Here is a 23,523-nt window from a genome sequence, read left to right on the forward strand (position 1 = left end):
ATTAAATAACTTATTATCAAAGTATATAATGTATTCATAATTATACTGGTGCAGTATCGCGAGGGAATATCTACATGCCGCCAGCGACCAAAGTGTGTACTAGCACTTATCATGTTTTATACCTAAAATAGAAACAAATATTAAACAATCATCTATTTATAAGAGTACTAATTTTATAGTTACATATAAAATTATATTAGCTCGGAGTTGGCTTAGTGGAAAAAGGGATTTATAATGTGGTGTAAAGTTTGTTTCTGGTTTGTAGCGTGTCGGAGTGAGATGTAGAGGTTACGGGGTGATTAGGTATGAGTAGAAGATGTAGGGGGTACGCGGGGTATAGGGTTGTATGTCGAGGGGTGTAATGGGTGTGGGGTCTGTATGTAGCGTTCGTGTTTCAAGTATCTGCTGTATGAAGCTAGGTAATGTGTGGTGAGTTTAGACATGGTTGTGTGAATGTGTGGTATATATGGGGTCCGTGTGTGATGTGTGGGGGGTGGGGGTGGGGTGTGGATGTCACCTGTTGGCGGAGGGCGGGGTGCGCCAGACGGCGGAGGAGGTGCGAGTGTGTGTGATGTGTGATGTGTGGGGGGTGGATGTCACCTGTTGGCGGAGGGCGGGGTGCGCCAGACGGCGGAGGAGGTGCGAGTGTGTGTGATGTGTGATGTGTGGGGGGTGGATGTCACCTGTTGGCGGAGGGCGGGGTGCGCCAGACGGCGGAGGAGGTGCGAGTGTGTGTGATGTGTGATGTGTGGGGGGTGGATGTCACCTGTTGGCGGAGGGCGGGGTGCGCCAGACGGCGGAGGAGGTGCGAGTGTGTGTGATGTGTGATGTGTGGGGGGTGGATGTCACCTGTTGGCGGAGGGCGGGGCGCGCCAGACGGCGGAGGAGGTGCGAGTGTGTGTGATGTGTGATGTGTGGGGGGTGGATGTCACCTGTTGGCGGAGGGCGGGGTGCGCCAGACGGCGGAGGAGGTGCGAGTGTGTGTGATGTGTGGGGGGTGGATGTCACCTGTTGGCGGAGGGCGGGGTGCGCCAGACGGCGGAGGAGGTGCGAGTGTGTGTGATGTGTGATGTGTGGGGGGTGGATGTCACCTGTTGGCGGAGGGCGGGGTGCGCCAGACGGCGGAGGAGGTGCGAGTGTGTGTGATGTGTGATGTGTGGGGGGTGGATGTCACCTGTTGGCGGAGGGCGGGGTGCGCCAGACGGCGGAGGAGGTGCGAGTGTGTGTGATGTGTGATGTGTGGGGGGTGGATGTCACCTGTTGGCGGAGGGCGGGGTGCGCCAGACGGCGGAGGAGGTGCGAGTGTGTGTGATGTGTGGGGGGTGGATGTCACCTGTTGGCGGAGGGCGGGGTGCGCCAGACGGCGGAGGAGGTGCGAGTGTGTGTGATGTGTGATGTGTGGGGGGTGGATGTCACCTGTTGGCGGAGGGCGGGGTGCGCCAGACGGCGGAGGAGGTGCGAGTGTGTGTGATGTGTGATGTGTGGGGGGTGGATGTCACCTGTTGGCGGAGGGCGGGGTGCGCCAGACGGCGGAGGAGGTGCGAGTGTGTGTGATGTGTGATGTGTGGGGGGTGGATGTCACCTGTTGGCGGAGGGCGGGGTGCGCCAGACGGCGGAGGAGGTGCGAGTGTGTGTGATGTGTGATGTGTGGGGGGTGGATGTCACCTGTTGGCGGAGGGCGGGGTGCGCCAGACGGCGGAGGAGGTGCGAGTGTGTGTGATGTGTGATGTGTGGGGGGTGGATGTCACCTGTTGGCGGAGGGCGGGGTGCGCCAGACGGCGGAGGAGGTGCGAGTGTGTGTGATGTGTGATGTGTGGGGGGTGGATGTCACCTGTTGGCGGAGGGCGGGGTGCGCCAGACGGCGGAGGAGGTGCGAGTGTGTGTGATGTGTGATGTGTGGGGGGTGGATGTCACCTGTTGGCGGAGGGCGGGGTGCGCCAGACGGCGGAGGAGGTGCGAGTGTGTGTGATGTGTGATGTGTGGGGGGTGGATGTCACCTGTTGGCGGAGGGCGGGGTGCGCCAGACGGCGGAGGAGGTGCGAGTGTGTGTGATGTGTGATGTGTGGGGGGTGGATGTCACCTGTTGGCGGAGGGCGGGGTGCGCCAGACGGCGGAGGAGGTGCGAGTGTGTGTGATGTGTGATGTGTGGGGGGTGGATGTCACCTGTTGGCGGAGGGCGGGGTGCGCCAGACGGCGGAGGAGGTGCGAGTGTGTGTGATGTGTGATGTGTGGGGGGTGGATGTCACCTGTTGGCGGAGGGCGGGGTGCGCCAGACGGCGGAGGAGGTGCGAGTGTGTGTGATGTGTGATGTGTGGGGGGTGGATGTCACCTGTTGGCGGAGGGCGGGGTGCGCCAGACGGCGGAGGAGGTGCGAGTGTGTGTGATGTGTGATGTGTGGGGGGTGGATGTCACCTGTTGGCGGAGGGCGGGGTGCGCCAGACGGCGGAGGAGGTGCGAGTGTGTGTGATGTGTGATGTGTGGGGGGTGGATGTCACCTGTTGGCGGAGGGCGGGGTGCGCCAGACGGCGGAGGAGGTGCGAGTGTGTGTGATGTGTGATGTGTGGGGGGTGGATGTCACCTGTTGGCGGAGGGCGGGGTGCGCCAGACGGCGGAGGAGGTGCGAGTGTGTGTGATGTGTGATGTGTGGGGGGTGGATGTCACCTGTTGGCGGAGGGCGGGGTGCGCCAGACGGCGGAGGAGGTGCGAGTGTGTGTGATGTGTGATGTGTGGGGGGTGGATGTCACCTGTTGGCGGAGGGCGGGGTGCGCCAGACGGCGGAGGAGGTGCGAGTGTGTGTGATGTGTGAGGGGTGGGGGGTGGATGTCACCTGTTGGCGGAGGGCGGGGTGCGCCAGACGGCGGAGGAGGTGCGAGTGTGTGTGATGTGTGATGTGTGGGGGGTGGATGTCACCTGTTGGCGGAGGGCGGGGTGCGCCAGACGGCGGAGGAGGTGCGAGTGTGTGTGATGTGTGATGTGTGGGGGGTGGATGTCACCTGTTGGCGGAGGGCGGGGTGCGCCAGACGGCGGAGGAGGTGCGAGTGTGTGTGATGTGTGATGTGTGGGGGGTGGATGTCACCTGTTGGCGGAGGGCGGGGTGCGCCAGACGGCGGAGGAGGTGCGAGTGTGTGTGATGTGTGATGTGTGGGGGGTGGATGTCACCTGTTGGCGGAGGGCGGGGTGCGCCAGACGGCGGAGGAGGTGCGAGTGTGTGTGATGTGTGATGTGTGGGGGGTGGATGTCACCTGTTGGCGGAGGGCGGGGTGCGCCAGACGGCGGAGGAGGTGCGAGTGTGTGTGATGTGTGATGTGTGGGGGGTGGATGTCACCTGTTGGCGGAGGGCGGGGTGCGCCAGACGGCGGAGGAGGTGCGAGTGTGTGTGATGTGTGATGTGTGGGGGGTGGATGTCACCTGTTGGCGGAGGGCGGGGTGCGCCAGACGGCGGAGGAGGTGCGAGTGTGTGTGATGTGTGATGTGTGGGGGGTGGATGTCACCTGTTGGCGGAGGGCGGGGTGCGCCAGACGGCGGAGGAGGTGCGAGTGTGTGTGATGTGTGATGTGTGGGGGGTGGATGTCACCTGTTGGCGGAGGGCGGGGTGCGCCAGACGGCGGAGGAGGTGCGAGTGTGTGTGATGTGTGATGTGTGGGGGGTGGATGTCACCTGTTGGCGGAGGGCGGGGTGCGCCAGACGGCGGAGGAGGTGCGAGTGTGTGTGATGTGTGATGTGTGGGGGGTGGATGTCACCTGTTGGCGGAGGGCGGGGTGCGCCAGACGGCGGAGGAGGTGCGAGTGTGTGTGATGTGTGATGTGTGGGGGGTGGATGTCACCTGTTGGCGGAGGGCGGGGTGCGCCAGACGGCGGAGGAGGTGCGAGTGTGTGTGATGTGTGATGTGTGGGGGGTGGATGTCACCTGTTGGCGGAGGGCGGGGTGCGCCAGACGGCGGAGGAGGTGCGAGTGTGTGTGAGGTGTGATGTGTGGGGGGTGGATGTCACCTGTTGGCGGAGGGCGGGGTGCGCCAGACGGCGGAGGAGGTGCGAGTGTGTGTGATGTGTGATGTGTGGGGGGTGGATGTCACCTGTTGGCGGAGGGCGGGGTGCGCCAGACGGCGGAGGAGGTGCGAGTGTGTGTGATGTGTGATGTGTGGGGGGTGGATGTCACCTGTTGGCGGAGGGCGGGGTGCGCCAGACGGCGGAGGAGGTGCGAGTGTGTGTGATGTGTGATGTGTGGGGGGTGGATGTCACCTGTTGGCGGAGGGCGGGGTGCGCCAGACGGCGGAGGAGGTGCGAGTGTGTGTGATGTGTGATGTGTGGGGGGTGGATGTCACCTGTTGGCGGAGGGCGGGGTGCGCCAGACGGCGGAGGAGGTGCGAGTGTGTGTGATGTGTGATGTGTGGGGGGTGGATGTCACCTGTTGGCGGAGGGCGGGGTGCGCCAGACGGCGGAGGAGGTGCGAGTGTGTGTGATGTGTGATGTGTGGGGGGTGGATGTCACCTGTTGGCGGAGGGCGGGGTGCGCCAGACGGCGGAGGAGGTGCGAGTGTGTGTGATGTGTGATGTGTGGGGGGTGGATGTCACCTGTTGGCGGAGGGCGGGGTGCGCCAGACGGCGGAGGAGGTGCGAGTGTGTGTGATGTGTGATGTGTGGGGGGTGGATGTCACCTGTTGGCGGAGGGCGGGGTGCGCCAGACGGCGGAGGAGGTGCGAGTGTGTGTGATGTGTGATGTGTGGGGGGTGGATGTCACCTGTTGGCGGAGGGCGGGGTGCGCCAGACGGCGGAGGAGGTGCGAGTGTGTGTGATGTGTGATGTGTGGGGGGTGGATGTCACCTGTTGGCGGAGGGCGGGGTGCGCCAGACGGCGGAGGAGGTGCGAGTGTGTGTGATGTGTGATGTGTGGGGGGTGGATGTCACCTGTTGGCGGAGGGCGGGGTGCGCCAGACGGCGGAGGAGGTGCGAGTGTGTGTGATGTGTGATGTGTGGGGGGTGGATGTCACCTGTTGGCGGAGGGCGGGGTGCGCCAGACGGCGGAGGAGGTGCGAGTGTGTGTGATGTGTGATGTGTGGGGGGTGGATGTCACCTGTTGGCGGAGGGCGGGGTGCGCCAGACGGCGGAGGAGGTGCGAGTGTGTGTGATGTGTGATGTGTGGGGGGTGGATGTCACCTGTTGGCGGAGGGCGGGGTGCGCCAGACGGCGGAGGAGGTGCGAGTGTGTGTGATGTGTGATGTGTGGGGGGTGGATGTCACCTGTTGGCGGAGGGCGGGGTGCGCCAGACGGCGGAGGAGGTGCGAGTGTGTGTGATGTGTGATGTGTGGGGGGTGGATGTCACCTGTTGGCGGAGGGCGGGGTGCGCCAGACGGCGGAGGAGGTGCGAGTGTGTGTGATGTGTGATGTGTGGGGGGTGGATGTCACCTGTTGGCGGAGGGCGGGGTGCGCCAGACGGCGGAGGAGGTGCGAGTGTGTGTGATGTGTGATGTGTGGGGGGTGGATGTCACCTGTTGGCGGAGGGCGGGGTGCGCCAGACGGCGGAGGAGGTGCGAGTGTGTGTGATGTGTGATGTGTGGGGGGTGGATGTCACCTGTTGGCGGAGGGCGGGGTGCGCCAGACGGCGGAGGAGGTGCGAGTGTGTGTGATGTGTGATGTGTGGGGGGTGGATGTCACCTGTTGGCGGAGGGCGGGGTGCGCCAGACGGCGGAGGAGGTACGCTTGAGGCGGGCGCGGTCGATGTTGGGGAAGATCTGTCGCAGGTCGGGGCAGTGAGGTCTGACAGAGAAGAGACGCTCCACGTCCCCCACTCCGCCCGCCTCCTCCAGCCTCGCCTGCACACTCAGCTGCCGGCGACGCTCCTGACATACACACACATAGCATAATGTACGTTATATCAACAGAATAAGAAGATAACAAGTATATACTATTATAAAACAAGATAAATTTCATTTTTGTAACAAAGCCATAGTAACAATATTTACCACGGAGGTAGACCAGTGCGGGAGTGGTCTCCTCTTGTCCATGTCGTCATCATCATCATCATCAGAGTTGAGGAACTCGAAGCCATCCGCCATGTAGACAGGCTCCATCACACACGGGGATTTATACGATTTTATTGGCGTCACTGGAGAAAATATATTAATATTATAAATGCGAATGTTTAGATGAATGTTTGTTTTAAGATATCTCAAGAACGAATCAATAGATCTTGATGAAATTAGGCACAGATGTAGAACATAGTCTATATATATATATATAGACTAGCTGTGGCCCGCGACTCCGTCCGCGCGCAGTTAAAAAAAAACTAAATGGGGTATGAAAAATAGATGTTGTCCGATTCTCAGACCTACTGAATATGCTCACAAAATTTCATGAGAATCGGTCAAGACGTTTCGGAGGAGTACGGGAACGAAAACTGTGACACGACAATTTTATATAATAGATAAATATATATAAAGTAACTTACTTCGATTATTATATTTTAATTTCTGTTTCTCGTTGTATTCTTTCTGTCTCTGGAGAACTTCCTTCAGCATCTGAGCTTCTTCTTTTTTCATTCTAAAACAAAAAAAAATGTGTTGAAGGAAAATATCTATAACAAATTACTAAGATGCTAATTAACCATTAAAGTGACTTACGCCTCAGCTTCCTCAATCTGCTTCTTTCTAATAGCTTCTGCTCTCTTCTGTTCTTCAATCAGCTTGAGAGCGCGCGCCTGCTCCTCCGCTTTACGTCTCTCCTCTGCCTCCGCCAACTTACGAGCTTGTTCTTGCTTTTTCTATTAAAATTAATAACTTTGCTCAAAAAAAAAAACTAGAAAAATATTACAAAAGTTACTCCTAAGTCTAGATATATGTCTCACCCTCTCTACTTCCTTCAACTTGTCCAACTTCCCCTGGTCTGCATGAGCCTGCTTCTCCTGTCGTCCTCTCGCCGCAGCCTCCAGTGCAGCACGTCTCTCCCTCTCCGCCTGTTCCCTGGCAGCAGCTGCAGCCGCCATCTTATCTTCACGCTTCCTAATAATAGATAAGTGAAAGCTTTAAGCCCGACTTAATCCAAGACGTCTCAGTGTTGTGAAACTATGTCATGTTGAGTGAAACACTACGAAAGCTACGGTATAAGCCCCCATGTCACTAAGCCCCCGTCTCCGTTGCGGGGAACGAAACGGCGAGAGGGAAGAGGGCAGAGGTGATTAATGCAAGCCCCGCCCACAACGACAGAGCGCGTTTAGACCCCCTTCGAGTTAAACCCCTCAAGCAAACTAATATATACGGCACTTTGGCGGACATGCGGCAGATCTCTCTCACGCAAGCTAGCAGCAGTGACTCAGTGTGGGACTCTGTGTGTAATTTAGATTGTAAATTCTGTGTACTTTAATTATAATTATAATAACAGTTGTTTTGTGGAATCTAAAAGAGAGAGAAGTCTTAAAAAAGTCTACAGTTTTAAAATCAATTAATTTTTTTTTACAAAGCACAGACAAAATTTATAAAAAAGTCATTCATTCAAAATATTTTTACTAAATCTTTATCCTTCTCATTATATTTGAAAGAAGAGAGACAATAATAAAGTTGTTAAAATTAACTTACTTCTTCTGAGCTTCCCTCTTCGCTTCTAAAAGTGCCTCCTTCTTTCTTCTGGCATCTTCTTTCTCTGTTCTCTGGTATTCCTCTGCTGCTTCTCGAGCTCTGGTCAAACCGCTCAGTTTGGAAGTTGACGATGAAGTTGATTTGTATGTAGGTATATTTGATTTAGGTTTTGTCGCTGAATTTGTTACCTAAAGGAAAAAATAATATTAGATATATATACATACAAATTATTTGGATTGTCTGTACGTAATATTGAGAATAAAAATCATATTCCATTCACGTGATGTTTTTGTCCTTAATATAAAGTCCCAATGTATGGACTTATAATGGTCTGAATTAAATGATTTATATATATTTTTTTTGTATTGCAAAGCAATTTTTTAAACATCTGTCTGTCTGTCTGTTCGCAAGTCTACGTTTGTTCCGGGTAATCTTCAAAATGGTTGGAACGATTTTATCCGGACTTTTACTGGAAGATAGGTAATATGTACGGGAGTAACTTAGGCTATTTTTTTTTTGGAAAAGACATGATTTCTATACAAAGATGTTGTTTTTTAATTTTTTTTTTTCTACAAGTATTTCAGCATTGTTGTTAATATATTATAAATGCGAATATTCGGACGTATGGATGGATGTTTGTTTGAAGGTATCTCCAGAACGGCTGAATAGATCTAGGTGAAATTTAGCATAGATGTAGAACATAGTCTAGACCACATAGGCTACTAATATTTTTTTAATTCCGCGTAAACAGAGTCGCAGGCTACAGCTAGTATTAATAAAACAATATAATCACCTGAGTTGTCTTTCCATTAAATATCATATTGTTCATTTTGCTGAGATTTTCAGCTGACAGAATAACTTTGGATATTTTGTCTGGTGGTGTCACATTTTCTGTTACATCATCCTGTAAAAATTACACATTTAAGGTGTGTTTCCACTATCATTGTAATATAAAAAAGTTTCATAAAAGAAATAGCGCAAAATGGCGCCTAGATCCAAAAATTTGTCAGAAATTATTCATTCATCTACAAAATATGTAAAAAATATATTTTTTTATATATTACAAGTTGGCAAACGAGCGAACGGCCACATGAATTCGCCCAAATGGCGAAGCGACCGTTGCCCATAGACATCCGCAAATGCAGATGCGATGCCTACCTTCAATCGACGAAGGAGGAGACGCACAAAAAGAGAATATTTAACCTTCCTATGCATCTCCTCCATCAAATCCACCTCCCCTTCCCATCCTTTCCTTATAAGAAAAGGGTGGGAAGGGGAAGTGAATTTTGCTGAGGAGGGGACGCATAGGAAAGAGAAATATCCACTTTCTGTGCATTCCATTCTCCGTTGATTAAAGGTAGGCATCGCATCTGCATTTGCGGATGTCTATGCGCAGCTGTCGCCTCGCTATTTCGGCGAATTTGCTCGTTTGCCACCTTATGTTATATAAAAAAAACATTTTCTCTCAAACGTTCCTGCTAGTCCTATGTCTCTTCCTCTGTCAACTACAAAAATAGACAACAAATCTGCAATTGCAAATATCTATAGATAGAGATCACTTCGCTATTTCGACGAATTATTTCGCCATTCTCGTTTATAACATAAATAAATAATATAATTAAGAATGTAAGTTAACTACAGACCTTTTTAGCCATAGCTCTTGTCTTAGTTCTAGTTGTTCTCGCAGCAAGTTCCTCAAATTTCTGTACTTTCTCTTTGACAGCAGACCTGTTACAAGTATTCTTGGATCATCATCAGCATCATACATCTTAAGAGTTCGAAGTCTAAGTTAGGTATGACTAGACCATAGACAAACAGCCAAGTACGAGTTGACTTCATATTAAATTTCTCAGATATGTGCAAATTGTGTAAAAACCACATTGATATATGATCGGGATTCGAACCCAAGACTTGCTTACAAGACAGAAACTTAACCTCTGAGTCACTAACCCTCCTTTGCTTTGAATAACTTTCATTAATACTATTATGTTTATGTATATTTTTTAATTATTTATCATATTTATATAAATTTTTTATTGCTCATATGAATTAAACACAATTTATCAAATTGTTTCAAGTTTTTTCTTAATGTTTAATTTTACTAATATTATAAATGTGAATGTATGTTTGAAAGTATCTCCGGAACTACTCAACGGATCTAGATAAAATTTGGCACAGATATAGAACATAGTCTGGAAGAATACATAGGCTATTTAATATGTTTTTTTTTAATTCAACACGGACAGAGTCGCGGGCGAAAGCTAAATTGAAGTAACGTTTTATTTTTATTACTATTCAACTAATATTAAATACTCACAGAGGTTGTTTGTTCGGTATTGGTTTTGTAGGTGTGTTAACATCCTCCGGAGTGTCACTGTCTTCAGTCAGCAGAGAATTGTCTTCTGTTATATTCGGTTCTATTGGCACTGGGGAATTTTTTTTCATATTATTATTAATATATAAAAATATTCAGTCCTTACAAAAAAAAAATGTAAAAAAAAAAAATAATTTTGCTTCTTTATCCTAAGCAAAAAAAAACTTAAAAATGTAAAAAAAATTTTGCTTCTTTGTACTGAGCAAAAAAAAAACTTAAAAATTAAAAAAAAATTACTTCTTTATCCTAAGCAAAAAAAAAAACTTAAAAATGTAAAAAAAAGAAATTGCTTTATTCTAAGAAAAAAAAAATATGTAAAAAAAAAATTTGTTTCTTTGTCCTAAGCAAAAAAAAAACTAAAAAATATAAAAAATTTATAATTTTGCTTCTTGCACAATGACTATATCTTTCTAAATATGTAAAGTTAGACGTTGTTCAAGCATTACATTTAAAAAATATACAATTTCAAAATTTTAAGATAAAGGAAAGCTTACATATATTAACTATTTACATCTTATTTATTTGTGACGTTGTCATGGCAACAAGTGTTGACACATCAAAGGCACTATGGGATTGACATGTCCTAAGAAAAAACAGATAAAAAAAAAAGATTCTAAGATCTAAGACTTACATCTCTCGAGTACAACTGTAGCATCCATTGCAATATTCCTCGTCTTATCCAACACAACTGTTGTATCCATAGCTAGTGTGGGTTTATCCAATACAACCGTTGTATCCATTGTCAAATGTGGACGTTCTAAACTTGTCGTGTCATTGTTATGTTTCTCTAACACTACCGTTTCATCCATAACTCTCTGGAAGATAATTAAAAAAAAAAAATCATCCATAACTCTCTGGAAGATAATTAAAAAATAATAATCTCTAAAGAGTTACATATATATATTTTTTTATTACGGTAAGATCTCTACTGATTTTTTACATTTAAAAATATATAATTTGCTTTAAATAATATATTCAAAATATAACAAACATTAAGGTGTTTGGAGAAAAAAATAACTGGTTTAATCTATATATATATATATATCTATATATATAAAAGAAAGTTGTGTTAGTTACACCATTTATAACTCAAGAACGGCTGAATCGATTTGACTGAAAATTGGTGGGCAGGTAGCTTAGAACCAGGAAACGGACATAGGATCATTTTTACCCCGTTTTCTATTTTTTATTCCGCGCGGACGGAGTCGCGGGTAAAAGCTAGTTTCATATAAAAGCCATTGAAAGCTAAATTCACAATCAAAATTTTTTTTTAAATATCTTTATGGCCTTCTAACACATCTTACTAATATTATAAATGTAAATATTTGGATGTATGGATGGATATTTATTACAAGGTATCTCCAGACGGATCTCGATGAAATTTGGCACAGATGTAGAACAAAGTTTTTTCTTAATACCGCGTGAACGAAGTCGCGGGCTACAGTTTGATAACCCTAATTTATAATCAGTTGAATCATTCCAGAGATACCTTCTAACATCCATCCATCCATTTATAAAAAAAAACCTTACCAAAACTTTAGATGTAACTTCTTCATGTACAATAACTCCGTTCTGTATTACAACTGCACTGTCCATTTTTGTATGAATATTTGCTTTTTTTACTTCATCAATTTTAGTCTTTATTTCTTTAAAATTAGAGTCTATTTTATCTTTCTCTGTATTGTCAATTTCGTCTTGTAATTCAGATTGTATTTCTTTAGTAATAAGGTTCTTTTTAATATGACATTCTAATATAGGAGAATGTGTTCCGGGTTCTTCTTTCGGAGAAATGTTCACTTCTTTTGTGACTTTCTCTTCTTCTTTTACGATCTCTTGTTCTTCTTTTTTGGTTTCTTTCTCACTGTAAAGTAAAAAAAAATGTGCTAGAAAAAATTTACTTTATATTCATTGAATGTAATTTTTTTTTAATTCATTGACTCCGGAGGGTAATTTTTTTTTACAACAAACGCAATCTAGGCTTTTTTTTAGCAATAGTGAGTTAATTTTCGTTTAGTTTTTTCTTTTATTTTTTTTAATTCACTTTATAACTTTTTTTTTGGACATTTAATATTTTTTTTAATTATGATTTAATGACTTTACTAAAGACAAGTAACTCCAGTGTACATATGTTTATATGTTTGACATTGACACCTGTAGCTTTGTCTGAACCGATTTTGAAGAAAGGTGTTATTGAATTCGTATTCTTCAGAGTGTCATACTTTATATTCAGTTTTTTTTTTTTATTAATGTTATTAAAAATATACTTACGCTGCCTTTTGCCCCTTTCTTGTACGTTTAGGTCTTGGTTTATCGTTAGGAGATCCTGAATAATAAGGATAAATATTTTATTTTATAACATTAATTATTTTTGCTACATTTTTGTATGGATTTAAAGAATAAAGTGTTCTTTTGAGTTAATTCCACAATACTTTTGTGATCATCATCTCCTTGACCTTGTCCCACTTACGTAGGGTGCACCAGGTTTCCGTCTTCCAACTAAATCTGTCTATCGTCATCTCTGTCACCCCCTTCTTGATCATACTTTCATACAATCCATCTCTTCCTAAGTCTACCTCTACCTGTGTACCTCCACACTCATACTTAACGTTCTCTTTGCCACATTATTCTTCTATCTTATATATAAAATTCTTGTGTCACGGGGTTCGAAGTTGAACTCCTCCGAAACGTCTTGACCGATTCTCATGAAATTTTGTGAGCATATTCAGTAGGTCTGAGAATCGGACAACATCTATTTTTCATAACCCCCCCCCATTTTCTAACCTCGCGCGGACGGAGTCGCGGACGACAGCTAGTTATTATATATCATTCTTCCCTCCTCATAACATGTCCATACCACGCTAACCTTTTACTTCTCAATTTTTACTACCGGTTACTTTCAGACTTCCTCTAATATATTCATTTCGTATCCCATCCACTCTTACTACTCCATACATCCATCTTAACATTCACATTTCCGTCACATGTACTCTCTTTTCATCCATTCCTTTAACAGCCCAACATTCTGATCCATACATCATGTCTTACAATAGATTAGTAAATTTTCCTCTTTATTTTGAAGGAAACTTGTTAGTTGCATATTAACCAAATACAATCTCACAATACTTTTATAATATATCAAGAAATTAAACGAATTAAAACTAGTTAATAAATATATAGTTACCTAGTCCACTGTCTTGTGTGGTATGAGTTTCTTTTTCTGTATCTGAACTCACTTCGGAAACTTTCTGAAAAGGAAAAAAAAAAAACAATAACTATATCGTAAAATAAAAAAAATAAAAGTCGCCTAGTGCGAGGATCCTGGATAATTCACTGTATTTTTGGATGTCAATAAATTTTTTTTCAATTTTTTCAAAAACAATTTTGCCAACATAAAAAAAAAACATCGTAATTTAATTCGAACAAAAATTTCAAACCCTCAAATTACTTAAGACTGTAACTTGAATAAAATGTTATTTTCTTGCATAGTTTTAGTACATATTTATACTCAACTAGCTTTTACCCGCGACTCTGTCCGTGGGGAATAAAAAAAAAACATAGTAAGTAGCCTATGTGTTCTTTCACATATATACAACATTTAAAAAAAAATTAATTGAGATCGTGTTTTAATCTGCTCATAAAATTGGTATAAGAACAAATGATAATACATACCTTCCTACCCCTAGTCCGTTTAGGTCTAGAATCTTTTGTGATTGGTACATCTTCAGACTCCACAATCTGTGTATTTCTAGAACTAGCTCGTGTAGCTCGGGATGATGTTACTGTGACTGTAATAACAACAACTTTATTTACAAAGATCCATATTATTATAACTACGATTAGTAACAGCTTAAAAAAGTTATGTCAGTGTCAAAAAAAGGTGGCAAAGGAGTAAGCAGCCACATGAATTCGCCGAAATGGCGAAGCGAATACTGCCCATAGAAATTCGCAATTGCAGATGCGTTGCCTACCTTCAATCTACGAAGGAGACGCACAAAAAGAGTATATTTAACCTTCCTAAGCATCTCCTTCTCCATCAAATCCACCTCCCCTTCCCATCCTTTCCTTATAAGGGGTGGGAAGAGAAAGAGAACTAAAATGAGTCCTCCATCACACACTCATCAGACTGTACTTGGAATTACTTCCACTTGACGCCTGTCTTCTGTATAACCAGTTTTGTACTCACCAGGTGGCGCTGGCAACGTGTCTGTCTGTTTCCTAGTTCTTGTCCTCCTCCTGACAGATTCCTCTTCTTGAGGAACTGTTTCCTTCTCTTTCAGCACCGCTTTTCTTGATTCTGAAAGTATTATATAAAAAATTGAATAAAAAATACACATTTTTTTAAATCTAATTTATCAAATTTAATGTAATTTACAATATGACTATGACACTCTGGTTTAAAATCTTATAATAAACTTTATACATTAATATTAAATAAAACTCTATTCACGATTAAATTTTATTAGTAATTCCTGCGCTATTTTCTCTTCTATCTTTTTCTAGTACAAAAAGGCAAAGATCTAGGTGGTCAATATGTTTTAATCACAAACATTGTTTAACTTTCGTGAGACATCATAATCACAAATATTCATCATCATCATCATCCTAAGTTCATCCACTGGTGAACATAGACCTCCAGATCCATAGCCACAATATCCAGTCCTGTGTCACCCCCATTCAGTATTAACATTATAAGATAAAATAAAAAATTATACATAAATAGGAAGACATGAAAACACGCCAATTTAAACATGTTGTGTAACATGTTTACAATATAACTAGCTTTTACCAGCGACTCCGTCCGCGCGGAATAAAAAATAGAAAAGGGGGTAAAAATTATCCTATGTCCGTTTCCTGGTTCTAAGCTACCTGCCCAACAATTTTCAGTCAAATCGATTCAGCCGTTCTTGAGTTATAAATAGTGTAACTAACACGACTTTCTGACTATATATATAGATGGTGTGTCAGTTAGTGGCACACCAAGCAACGATAAAAATACACTGTGAAAGTCAAGGAATTGTATACACGAAAATTATTTTAAAGATGAGTGACATTTTCTGTCTAAATCAGTGTTTCTCAAAGTAGGCGATAACACCCTCTTGGGAACGTTTGAAACCTAGATGGGGGCATTAAGGGGCTCAGAAAAAATGGGGGACGTTAATAAGGGTTAGTGGGTGATGTATAATTTGTAATTTCATTTACTTTATATAATATTTTAAATTTTACTAAAATTAAAACTCATCTACTACACAATAACGAATAAATAGTTTATATTTGTACCCTATATGGTGTTATAAAAATTAACTAATTTAAACTAAATACTTAACATAGATTTCATAGGAAAGCCCGCACAATGTACACAATCAAGTTGTAACAAGTTTCTACTAAAGTTGTTTCTGATAAAGGAACATGATTGATGATAGTTAAAAAACTTAGAGCAATTTTGGTAAAAATGTCTAGTTTAGAATGTAAGTTTAAACATCAGAACCGACTAATATAACTAAATTAATTAAAATAATGAAATTGTGTTTTTTTAAGTTTTAGGGGTGTATAAAAAATCGGGGGCGCTGAAAAATAATTAATTATCAAAGGAGGTGGTAAAAGAAGTAAATTTGATAATCACTGGTCTAAATATTTTTTTTCTAATAGGTATTCAAACTGTCATACCATAAAGTACTCAACGAGATTTATCTCTTTAACACAATACTTACTAGGTACAGGCGCTGCAGGTGGAGGCATAGAAATATCATCCTTATTTACTTCTTGCTTGACTACAATATCCACTGGCAAAATCGCATCCTCCATTACCTCCGGCAGTAAAGACACCTTTTCTTGTTTGACTGAAAAGTTTTGTAATTTTTTTATATTACAGCGGCTACATGAATTTACCGAAATGGCAAAGCGACCATTGCCCATAGACATTCACAATTGCAGATGCGTTGCCTACCTTCAATCGACGGAGACGCACAAGAAGAGAATATTTAACCTTCCTATACATCTCCTCCATCAAATCCACCTCCCCTTCCTATCCTTACCTTATAAAAAAAGGGTGGGAAGGGAAAGAGGACTAAAATTAGTCCTCTGTCACCAAATAAAATAATATAAAAAAAATTATTAATATTATAATTTCACATGTATATCTTTTTACCATTCCAAAGACTACATACTTAAATTTTGTCAATATAATAGGAGGTGACAAAAAGTGAATATTTCCACTTCCTATGCATGATATTGCGTCAAATCCTTTTCCCATTATTTCCTTATCAGGAAAGGGTGGAAAGGAAGAGACACTCATCAGATTGTACACTGTAGGTATTGCTTCCACTCGACACCACCTTTTGTGTTGTCGTGGTATTTCATCGGATAAGCCGACCCATGTGTACAAAAGATGTTACTGACTCTACCACTGTTGTACTTCTAGTAAAACTTGTACCACAGTATTACTAAATATATAAAATAGTATAATGGCCGCTATTTATAATTTAGACATTTCTTTGTTAACACAATTTTGGAATAATACAAACAGTTGCAAGTAAATAAGTAAGAGTCATTATCTGGTCTCAACAGACCACCTTTATAAGTGGGAAACTCAGGTTACAGAGTAACCTCTATGAGCGAGAGAAATATCGCGGTTCTCGCTTATCCAGGTTCGATTGTACACATTTTATCAATTCGACTGTATCTTTTTTTTTTATCTTATGGATGTTTGTTTGAAGTTATCTCCAGAACGGCTCGATCTAGATGAAATTTGGCATAGATGTAGAACATAGTCTGGACACAGACTACTAATTAGGATTTTAATTCCGCACGAACGGAGTCGGACGCAATTACACAACTCACGCCTATAACCAAGAAGGGTAGGCAGAGATTACGGACATTTCACTTTTCACCATTTCGGGAGACGGAACGTGTTGTCTTTTTCTCCCGCAAAATTCACACATAGTTCCGTAAGAACGTCGGATAAATGTACATATGTAAATCAAAAAACACATTGGTATACGTCGGGATTCGAACCCAGGACCTGCAGATTACAAGTCAAGTGCTTAACTGCTAATAAATATTAATATCAAATACTTACTTTGTACAACAGGTATTGGTTCGGTATTCTCTTTGTCATCATTTTTGTTCTTTCTAGATTTAGACTGAGTTTTTTCCCCGGAATCTTCCCTACGAAGTTTTTGAGTAAGATTTACATTGACCTGTAAAAAAATTACCAATTTAATTGTAATTATATAAGTTAGTAATTTTATTTTCTAACTGAAGGTACTATTTAATATTTTCAATGGCACCAACAAGTTTAGTTTCATAAAAAAAAAATTAGAGCGGGATTAAATGTGCTTATTTTTTGCCATATTTAAATCAATTATAAATATATATTGTTTAAATATTTCATGTTTACTAAATACAAGTAATGTTTAATATAGAATTGTATTATTTACTTGTTTTTCATCTGTCTTTGTATTTTCCTTTAATACACTCGTATTTTCTTTAGCCTATAAACAAATTAATATTAATACTTTAATATTAAATATTTCTAAATAACAAATCGCTAAAATAAAAAGAATTTAAATACATGTTTTTTTGAAAGAAGAATAAAAAAGTATTTTTTTTAAATATGTCCAGGACATTACCAACAATTGTGTAATAGACATATGATTAGTGTAATGTGTAATTTTTTAATTGATTTATAAAATAAATATTTAATTTAAATTATGCCATTCAAATATGGCTGGTGATAGGCAGACAGTAAAATAAGGTTTTTGAAACCTTGTGAATCAACTCCACATGTTATATATGTCAAAGCAGCCATCTTACTAATATTATAAATGTGAATGTTTAGATGGATGGATGGATGGATAGATGTTTGTTTGTAGGTATCTCCGGAACAGCTGAACAGATCTCAATGAAATTTGGCATTGATGTAGAACATAGTCTGGAAGAACACATAGGCTGCTAAATAGGTTTTTTTTAGCGGGCGACAGCTAGTTTTAAAATAATTTTAAACTATACCTGTTTACTAATAATGTTCTTAGCAACAACAGAAGCATTTCGTTTTTGCCGTTTATCAACTTCTGGGCTCGACATATCATCAACTTCATGTTTGCTGCGTTTCTTTGACCCTCGTTTCGGAGGTGCATCTTCTTTCTCCGTTTCTTCAGAGCTATCTGCAGGTTTAGCAAATACTTTTTGTTCCACTTTCTCATCTGGTGTTTTTGAACTCTCATCTAAATTTTGCAAAGTGTGTTTAAAGTGTTTGTACATGTTACGAACCTTAACTAAATTAAAAGTTGGGTCAAATTATGTAATTGATAGCAAGAACTAGCTTATTATATTCCTTAGACAGTAGTGTTGAAAATCAGCTGGCGTACAACTGGCGTTACGTAAACATTAACTGCTTCTTACCAAGTTTTATCAATATCTGTTGAGGCCTTTATGAATGCATAGGAGACAAACATAAAAACATTGAAATTCATATAAACTAAACAGCTTTCTTTGTATGTATTAATATAAAATTGTATAAAGTTTAAAATTACTACATCTTTCCAGGTAAATTTAATGTTTAACCTTTAAATATGTGAGAGACTTTCAAAAATGAATACACTGAACCGAGTCCAAATTTAATTAGACTATAAATTGACCTATACTGCAAAAAAGTTTAAATAATCACTGTTTTTTTATTTGTTTATTGTATCAATAGTTTGTAACAACTAATTAATGTTAAAAGTGTAAAAAATACCATCGTCTTCGTTAATGCTTTGGAGTTTAGTTAGAACTGTTTTTTCTTTTACGATCTTCTCTCGCGTTTGTCTTTTTTCATTTTCGAAATCAGCTTCAAACTTATCAAAACACTCAAGCGCCTCCTGTAAATACGGATTAACACTTCTTAACGTATTTTAACACAATCAATGTACTAGAACAATAAATTAACACTCCATAACACTTTATATTTCGGTCAGAAAATAAATGGCGGTTACTCAAAACACACGACGTAAGATTTTACCTTAAGGGTTTCATTGAACGATTTACTGATATCTTGAGATATTTGATTGATTTTAGGTATTAATTCTGAAAAAATTGACATATTTGTGGAGAAATTCACTTTTATTTTAAAAGTTTCTTAAATTTGTCAAACGCCATAGAACGGCCACAATCGAAAACCGTTTGAAATTGAAATACGGTTCTGCCAACCAAAGAAATTTAAAAGCAAGTTTGACGTTGTTTTGTCATGTTGTTTTTGGGACGCGTTCACTGTAAGCTTATTTACATACTCTTTGGCTGTTAGTTTTATTGTTAACAGATAAAATTAAAACACACTGTTCTAATTATTTCTTGATATAATGTTTTTGAAAACCCCATTTGTTTCTATCAAATGAAAGTTAAATATTAAAAAAAGATTACAAAATAGGCAGAGAACGTAAACAGAAAATAATTTCTTAGGTCATCAAAATTTAATTTAATTTCGGATTCTAAAATCATATTATACCCTTACTGCCACACTTGAGTCGTTAAACCAACGTTTCTATAGTTTTTTCACACACAACAAATGTTCAAATTTTATCGAAATAAATAACTCAGTTTCAAATTCATTTACAAAATAACATTAACTACTTATTAAATATTTAATTCGACTTTTCGCAAACCATGATTGTTCCATGCTTGATTAATAATTAATTCTCCATTAATAGTGCGAAATACCTACAAGCGTAATACAATATTGGGGTTATTAGGTTATAATTTTTTATTAGTATTAGGGATCGTAAAAAATTATGAAAAGTTTATTATATCTAAAATTGGCTTGATGACATAATAGTTCTGAGCATAGAAATATTAAGAATAATTATTTAATCAATATTAACAACCTCTCATGATGATAACATTGGTATAACCATTAAATATTTAACAATCTATATTAATATAATAGATGTGGACTGTGTTGGAGAATTTAAACTTTAAACGATTACAAAACGATTTTTATTTCTGTTGTTTTGTCAGTGTTTCAATAAGAATAAATAAATTAAAGAAACAATTTATAGCATACAGTATGGTGGTATAGAAAATTCTTTCATCTAACAAAATATTCGTAAGGATCTTGTTAAAATTTTAACAATCCAAAATGGCGGAACATAAATCGCTCGCATGACGTAATAAAAGCTATCGAGGCACTGGTTTAAAGCGACAAAGTTCTAAAGGCGGTTCCGTTTACATAGATCGTGGAACTTTTGCGTATTATAACGTGTAGGCGAGACGACCGTACGACGGAACAAAGTCAAGCCAAAATAAAATGCAATAAAATGGCCGATATAACGCAGAGATTCCGTTCGGGAAACCCTAAACGAAAGTACAGTCGTCTACATAATGCTTAAATATATTCCCATACAAACAAAAATTACAAATTATATGACAAGGAGACTAAATTTAATAACCCTATGATACAAGGCCAGTATCACTGCAGTTGAAGACAGAGGTAGCTCTTAGTGTAGAATAAACGTTTGTGAGTATGAGTAAGTGTTATTTATAAAAATGACACCACAACTTGACAGTTGGAACTGACAGATGATTTCTTTATCCACTAAAGTCTTTAATGTAAAGAAAAAGGAGGTAATATGCCACATGTTTAGCATAGCAAATTTAACAAATAGTATACTAATTTGGTTGACTTACCGTCTCTCGACATTTTGGTAAAAGAGTGAGAACTAGTAAAATATCCCGCACTTGAGTTGACACTTCAGACAACATAATAATCTTGTTTCTGGCGTGCCAAATAATTTTTTTGGCATTAAAGTAGTTTTTGTAGATGACTGTACATTGGCGACGAAGTGTCGGCTGTCTATCGAACAGCGTCTCTCACCCCGCGCCCCGCGCCTCTCGTTTGCCAAACTTCTTACTACAGAAATGTCTTGTCCACTACTAAACTTTACTTTTTTGTCTTCCTCAGAAACTCATCGTTTAGAATCTTATAAGAAAAAATTTTACAAATTATATAGTATAGTCAAAAATGTTAGTTATTATTTTACTAACCCGTGAAGTTAATAAATTCGAATAAACAAGATTCACAAATTACTTACATATGTGGGAACCGTTTTATTACTCGGCCGTAAGTGCAAGAAACTTGGAAACTTGGCTCATGGAAATCGTAAGAATTCACGTAGCGAAACTGTCAAAGTATATAACACAAATCAGAGATCAGATAGAGACAAATTCTTTTGGATTTTAAATCAAGGACTTATGTGGTTCATTGATATTCAAAAAAAAAGATTTGAAACACCGTATTTAAGCACGACTTGGCAGGGAAGAGACAATACCATACTTTTTAATTAGATTCCTTGGAGATCTATTTAAATATTTTACGGATTGGATTTTATGGATCGACAATCCAGGGTTTACATTTCTTCTTCAACATGTGAACCCTTAGCTTTATTTACCGTCATACGCTCCCGCAGTTCCTTTCTTCACTATCTTGACTATTTTGGGAATGTTCCAGATTTTCATTTAATTTCCCAATCAAGATCGTACGACCAGTATTAATATTAAATCAGGAAGACGTATCCCATTCTGTACACGCTCTACACGTGCCCCGATGTCTTGCCATCTGAAATTACATGCAACGCTATTATTTAACTTTTGCAATGGTAATTCATTGCATCGTTCATCTATCTAGTAAGATAGACGAACGAATATTAGTAAATATTATAAACTAGCTTTTACCCGCGACTCCGTCCGCGCGGAATAAAAAAAAAATGCACACAAGATAAAAAGGTTCCTATGTCCGTCTCCTAGTTCTAAGCTACCTCCCCATCAATTTTCAGCTAAATCAGTTTGACCGATCTTGAGTTATAAATAGTGTAACTAACACGACTTTCTTTTATATATATAGATGCGAATGTTTAGATGGATAGTTCCGGAGTGAAAATGCGACAATCGAAAAGACAGACAGACAGAGTTACTTAGAGTTATAATATTAGGTAGTAAGGATTATTGTTTATGAATTTATTTTGCAACTTTACAGCGTTAAATTAATGATACCAACATGACTAATTTTAATAACTCTGTTAATATAGTCTAAAAAGTAAAATTGTTTATTTTTATTTTTTATTACATTTTCTCATATCCATTGAATTCAATTACACGGTAATTGTGGTTGTGGTGACCGACAGAAATTCGAGCTTACTTATATTATACATATATATATACATATCTCAATATTCGCAGATGGATGGATATTTGAAGGTATTTCCGGAACGGTTACATAGATCTTGATGAAATTTGGCACAGATGTAGAACACATAAGCTATTTATTAAGATCTGGAAGAACACATAGGCTATTTATTAAGATTTTTTTAGTTCCTCGCGAATGGTGTCGCGAGCGACAGCTATAACAACAGACAAACAAAGAATAATTAAAACGTTTAAAGCTATTGCAATTTTTAGTACTAAAGTGAAGTCGAAAGGAAACACCTTTGTAATGAACGTATTAAAAATGCTTTTTTTTTTAGCTCACGTTTGGCTTAACTTTGAGCCGCTTTTGTTTTAAGAACAAGCTAATGTTTGTTTTGAATAGTAAATTCAGCACAAGATTGCATGACCGTGTGGCCTAATGGATAAGGCGTCGGACTTCGGATCCGAAGATTGCAGGTTCGAGTCCTGTCACGGTCGAATTGCTTTTTGATTTATCTGAAGATTAATAGCTGATTATAAAAGATTTTGAAAAATTTCCCATCACAAAATTACATCATGAAGTTAGTTCCAAAGCCAACATTGCCTATGTATATTGTTAGATGTTTCAAATACAATATCGCTGCATAAACTTTAATACAAATTTTGTCAGCAACGATACGATGGCGATTTTCACAACTATTCGTACTAGGTTCACTATGCTTTTGCTACGTCGTCGTAGAGTCATGCTACGAATATGTACGTAGCAATTTAGTTCAGAATCTCCAAGTACTACGTTGATTTCAAATACCGCTACGGAATAAAGGGAATTTAAGGGAAAAAGGATAAATAGGGATATGCTTTTTCTTCTTTTCTTTCTTAAAAGTTGATCTTTAACTTATTAGCGTGTTAATTTATGTCAAAGAAAAAATTTTATTGTCCATGACTTGCCTTTAACAAGGAGATAAAAGAAGTTGTCTATGAAGTTTTTTTAACTACTTAACTGTTATTTTGTTTATTATTTGCTAAAAGTTAAGGTACGAAGGAAATTAATAAACAGTGTAGCTAGCTGCGCGCGCAATTGAAAAATTTTGTGTATGTTCCTAAGATTTCAAGTTGTTTGGTACGGACCGTGTGGCCTAATGGATAAGGCGTCGGACTTCGGATCCGAAGATTGCAGGTTCGAGTCCTGTCACGGTCGACTAATAATTACTTTTTTTTTATCTATTTTTGTATCAGAATAGAAATAGTTTAAACAAAAAAAATTATTAAAAAAATATTCTTTTCAGTATTATTATTATTTTATTAATTTACAAAATTTATCAAGTCGTTGATTTATTTAGTAGGAAATTTAAAAATTGTATAAACTTTTACGAGCTTTACATAGAGGGTGTAAGCAGAGATTGCACTTTTTCCCCATTCCCTAAAGTACTT

The 23,523-nt window shown here is 40.4% G+C and overlaps 1 protein-coding gene and 2 non-coding genes across 3 annotated transcripts; 2 read left to right on the plus strand and 1 right to left on the minus strand.

The window, feature by feature from the left end:
- Nucleotides 1-19,083, minus strand: LOC106716868 (inner centromere protein). Its single transcript, XM_045684183.1, has 21 exons — nucleotides 18,938-19,083; nucleotides 18,674-18,797; nucleotides 17,947-18,161; nucleotides 17,015-17,135; nucleotides 15,648-15,776; nucleotides 14,123-14,233; nucleotides 13,609-13,724; nucleotides 13,121-13,184; nucleotides 12,208-12,262; nucleotides 11,470-11,800; nucleotides 10,571-10,754; nucleotides 9,883-9,991; nucleotides 9,209-9,293; nucleotides 8,359-8,469; nucleotides 7,566-7,753; nucleotides 6,839-6,992; nucleotides 6,615-6,754; nucleotides 6,443-6,534; nucleotides 5,958-6,100; nucleotides 5,650-5,834; nucleotides 1-122 (listed from the first exon to the last, which is right to left on the minus strand). The coding sequence occupies exons 1-21, from the start codon at nucleotides 19,016-19,018 to the stop codon at nucleotides 110-112; spliced, it is 2,751 nt and encodes a 916-aa protein (XP_045540139.1). The 5' UTR covers nucleotides 19,019-19,083; the 3' UTR covers nucleotides 1-109.
- A 3,434-nt stretch (nucleotides 19,084-22,517) lies between these two features.
- On the plus strand, nucleotides 22,518-22,590 carry Trnar-ucg. The gene has a single exon. It is a non-coding gene; the product is annotated as a tRNA-Arg (tRNA).
- A 627-nt stretch (nucleotides 22,591-23,217) lies between these two features.
- Trnar-ucg lies at nucleotides 23,218-23,290 on the plus strand. The gene has a single exon. It is a non-coding gene; the product is annotated as a tRNA-Arg (tRNA).
- Nucleotides 23,291-23,523: the final 233 nt, after the last annotated feature.

This window comes from Papilio machaon, chromosome 25 (genome assembly GCF_912999745.1).
Source record: "Papilio machaon chromosome 25, ilPapMach1.1, whole genome shotgun sequence".
NCBI lineage: Eukaryota > Metazoa > Arthropoda > Insecta > Lepidoptera > Papilionidae > Papilio > Papilio machaon.

Coding starts and splice junctions, on each gene's coding strand:
- LOC106716868 (XM_045684183.1), bottom strand. CDS start 19,018: ATGTCAATTTTTTCAGAATTAATACCTAAAATCAATCAAATATCTCAA. Junction 13,725..14,122: donor CACGTTGCCAGCGCCACCTG/GTGAGTACAAAA, acceptor TTGTTATTACAG/TCACAGTAACATCATCCCGA. Junction 12,263..13,120: donor CACACAAGACAGTGGACTAG/GTAACTATATAT, acceptor CTTATTATTCAG/GATCTCCTAACGATAAACCA.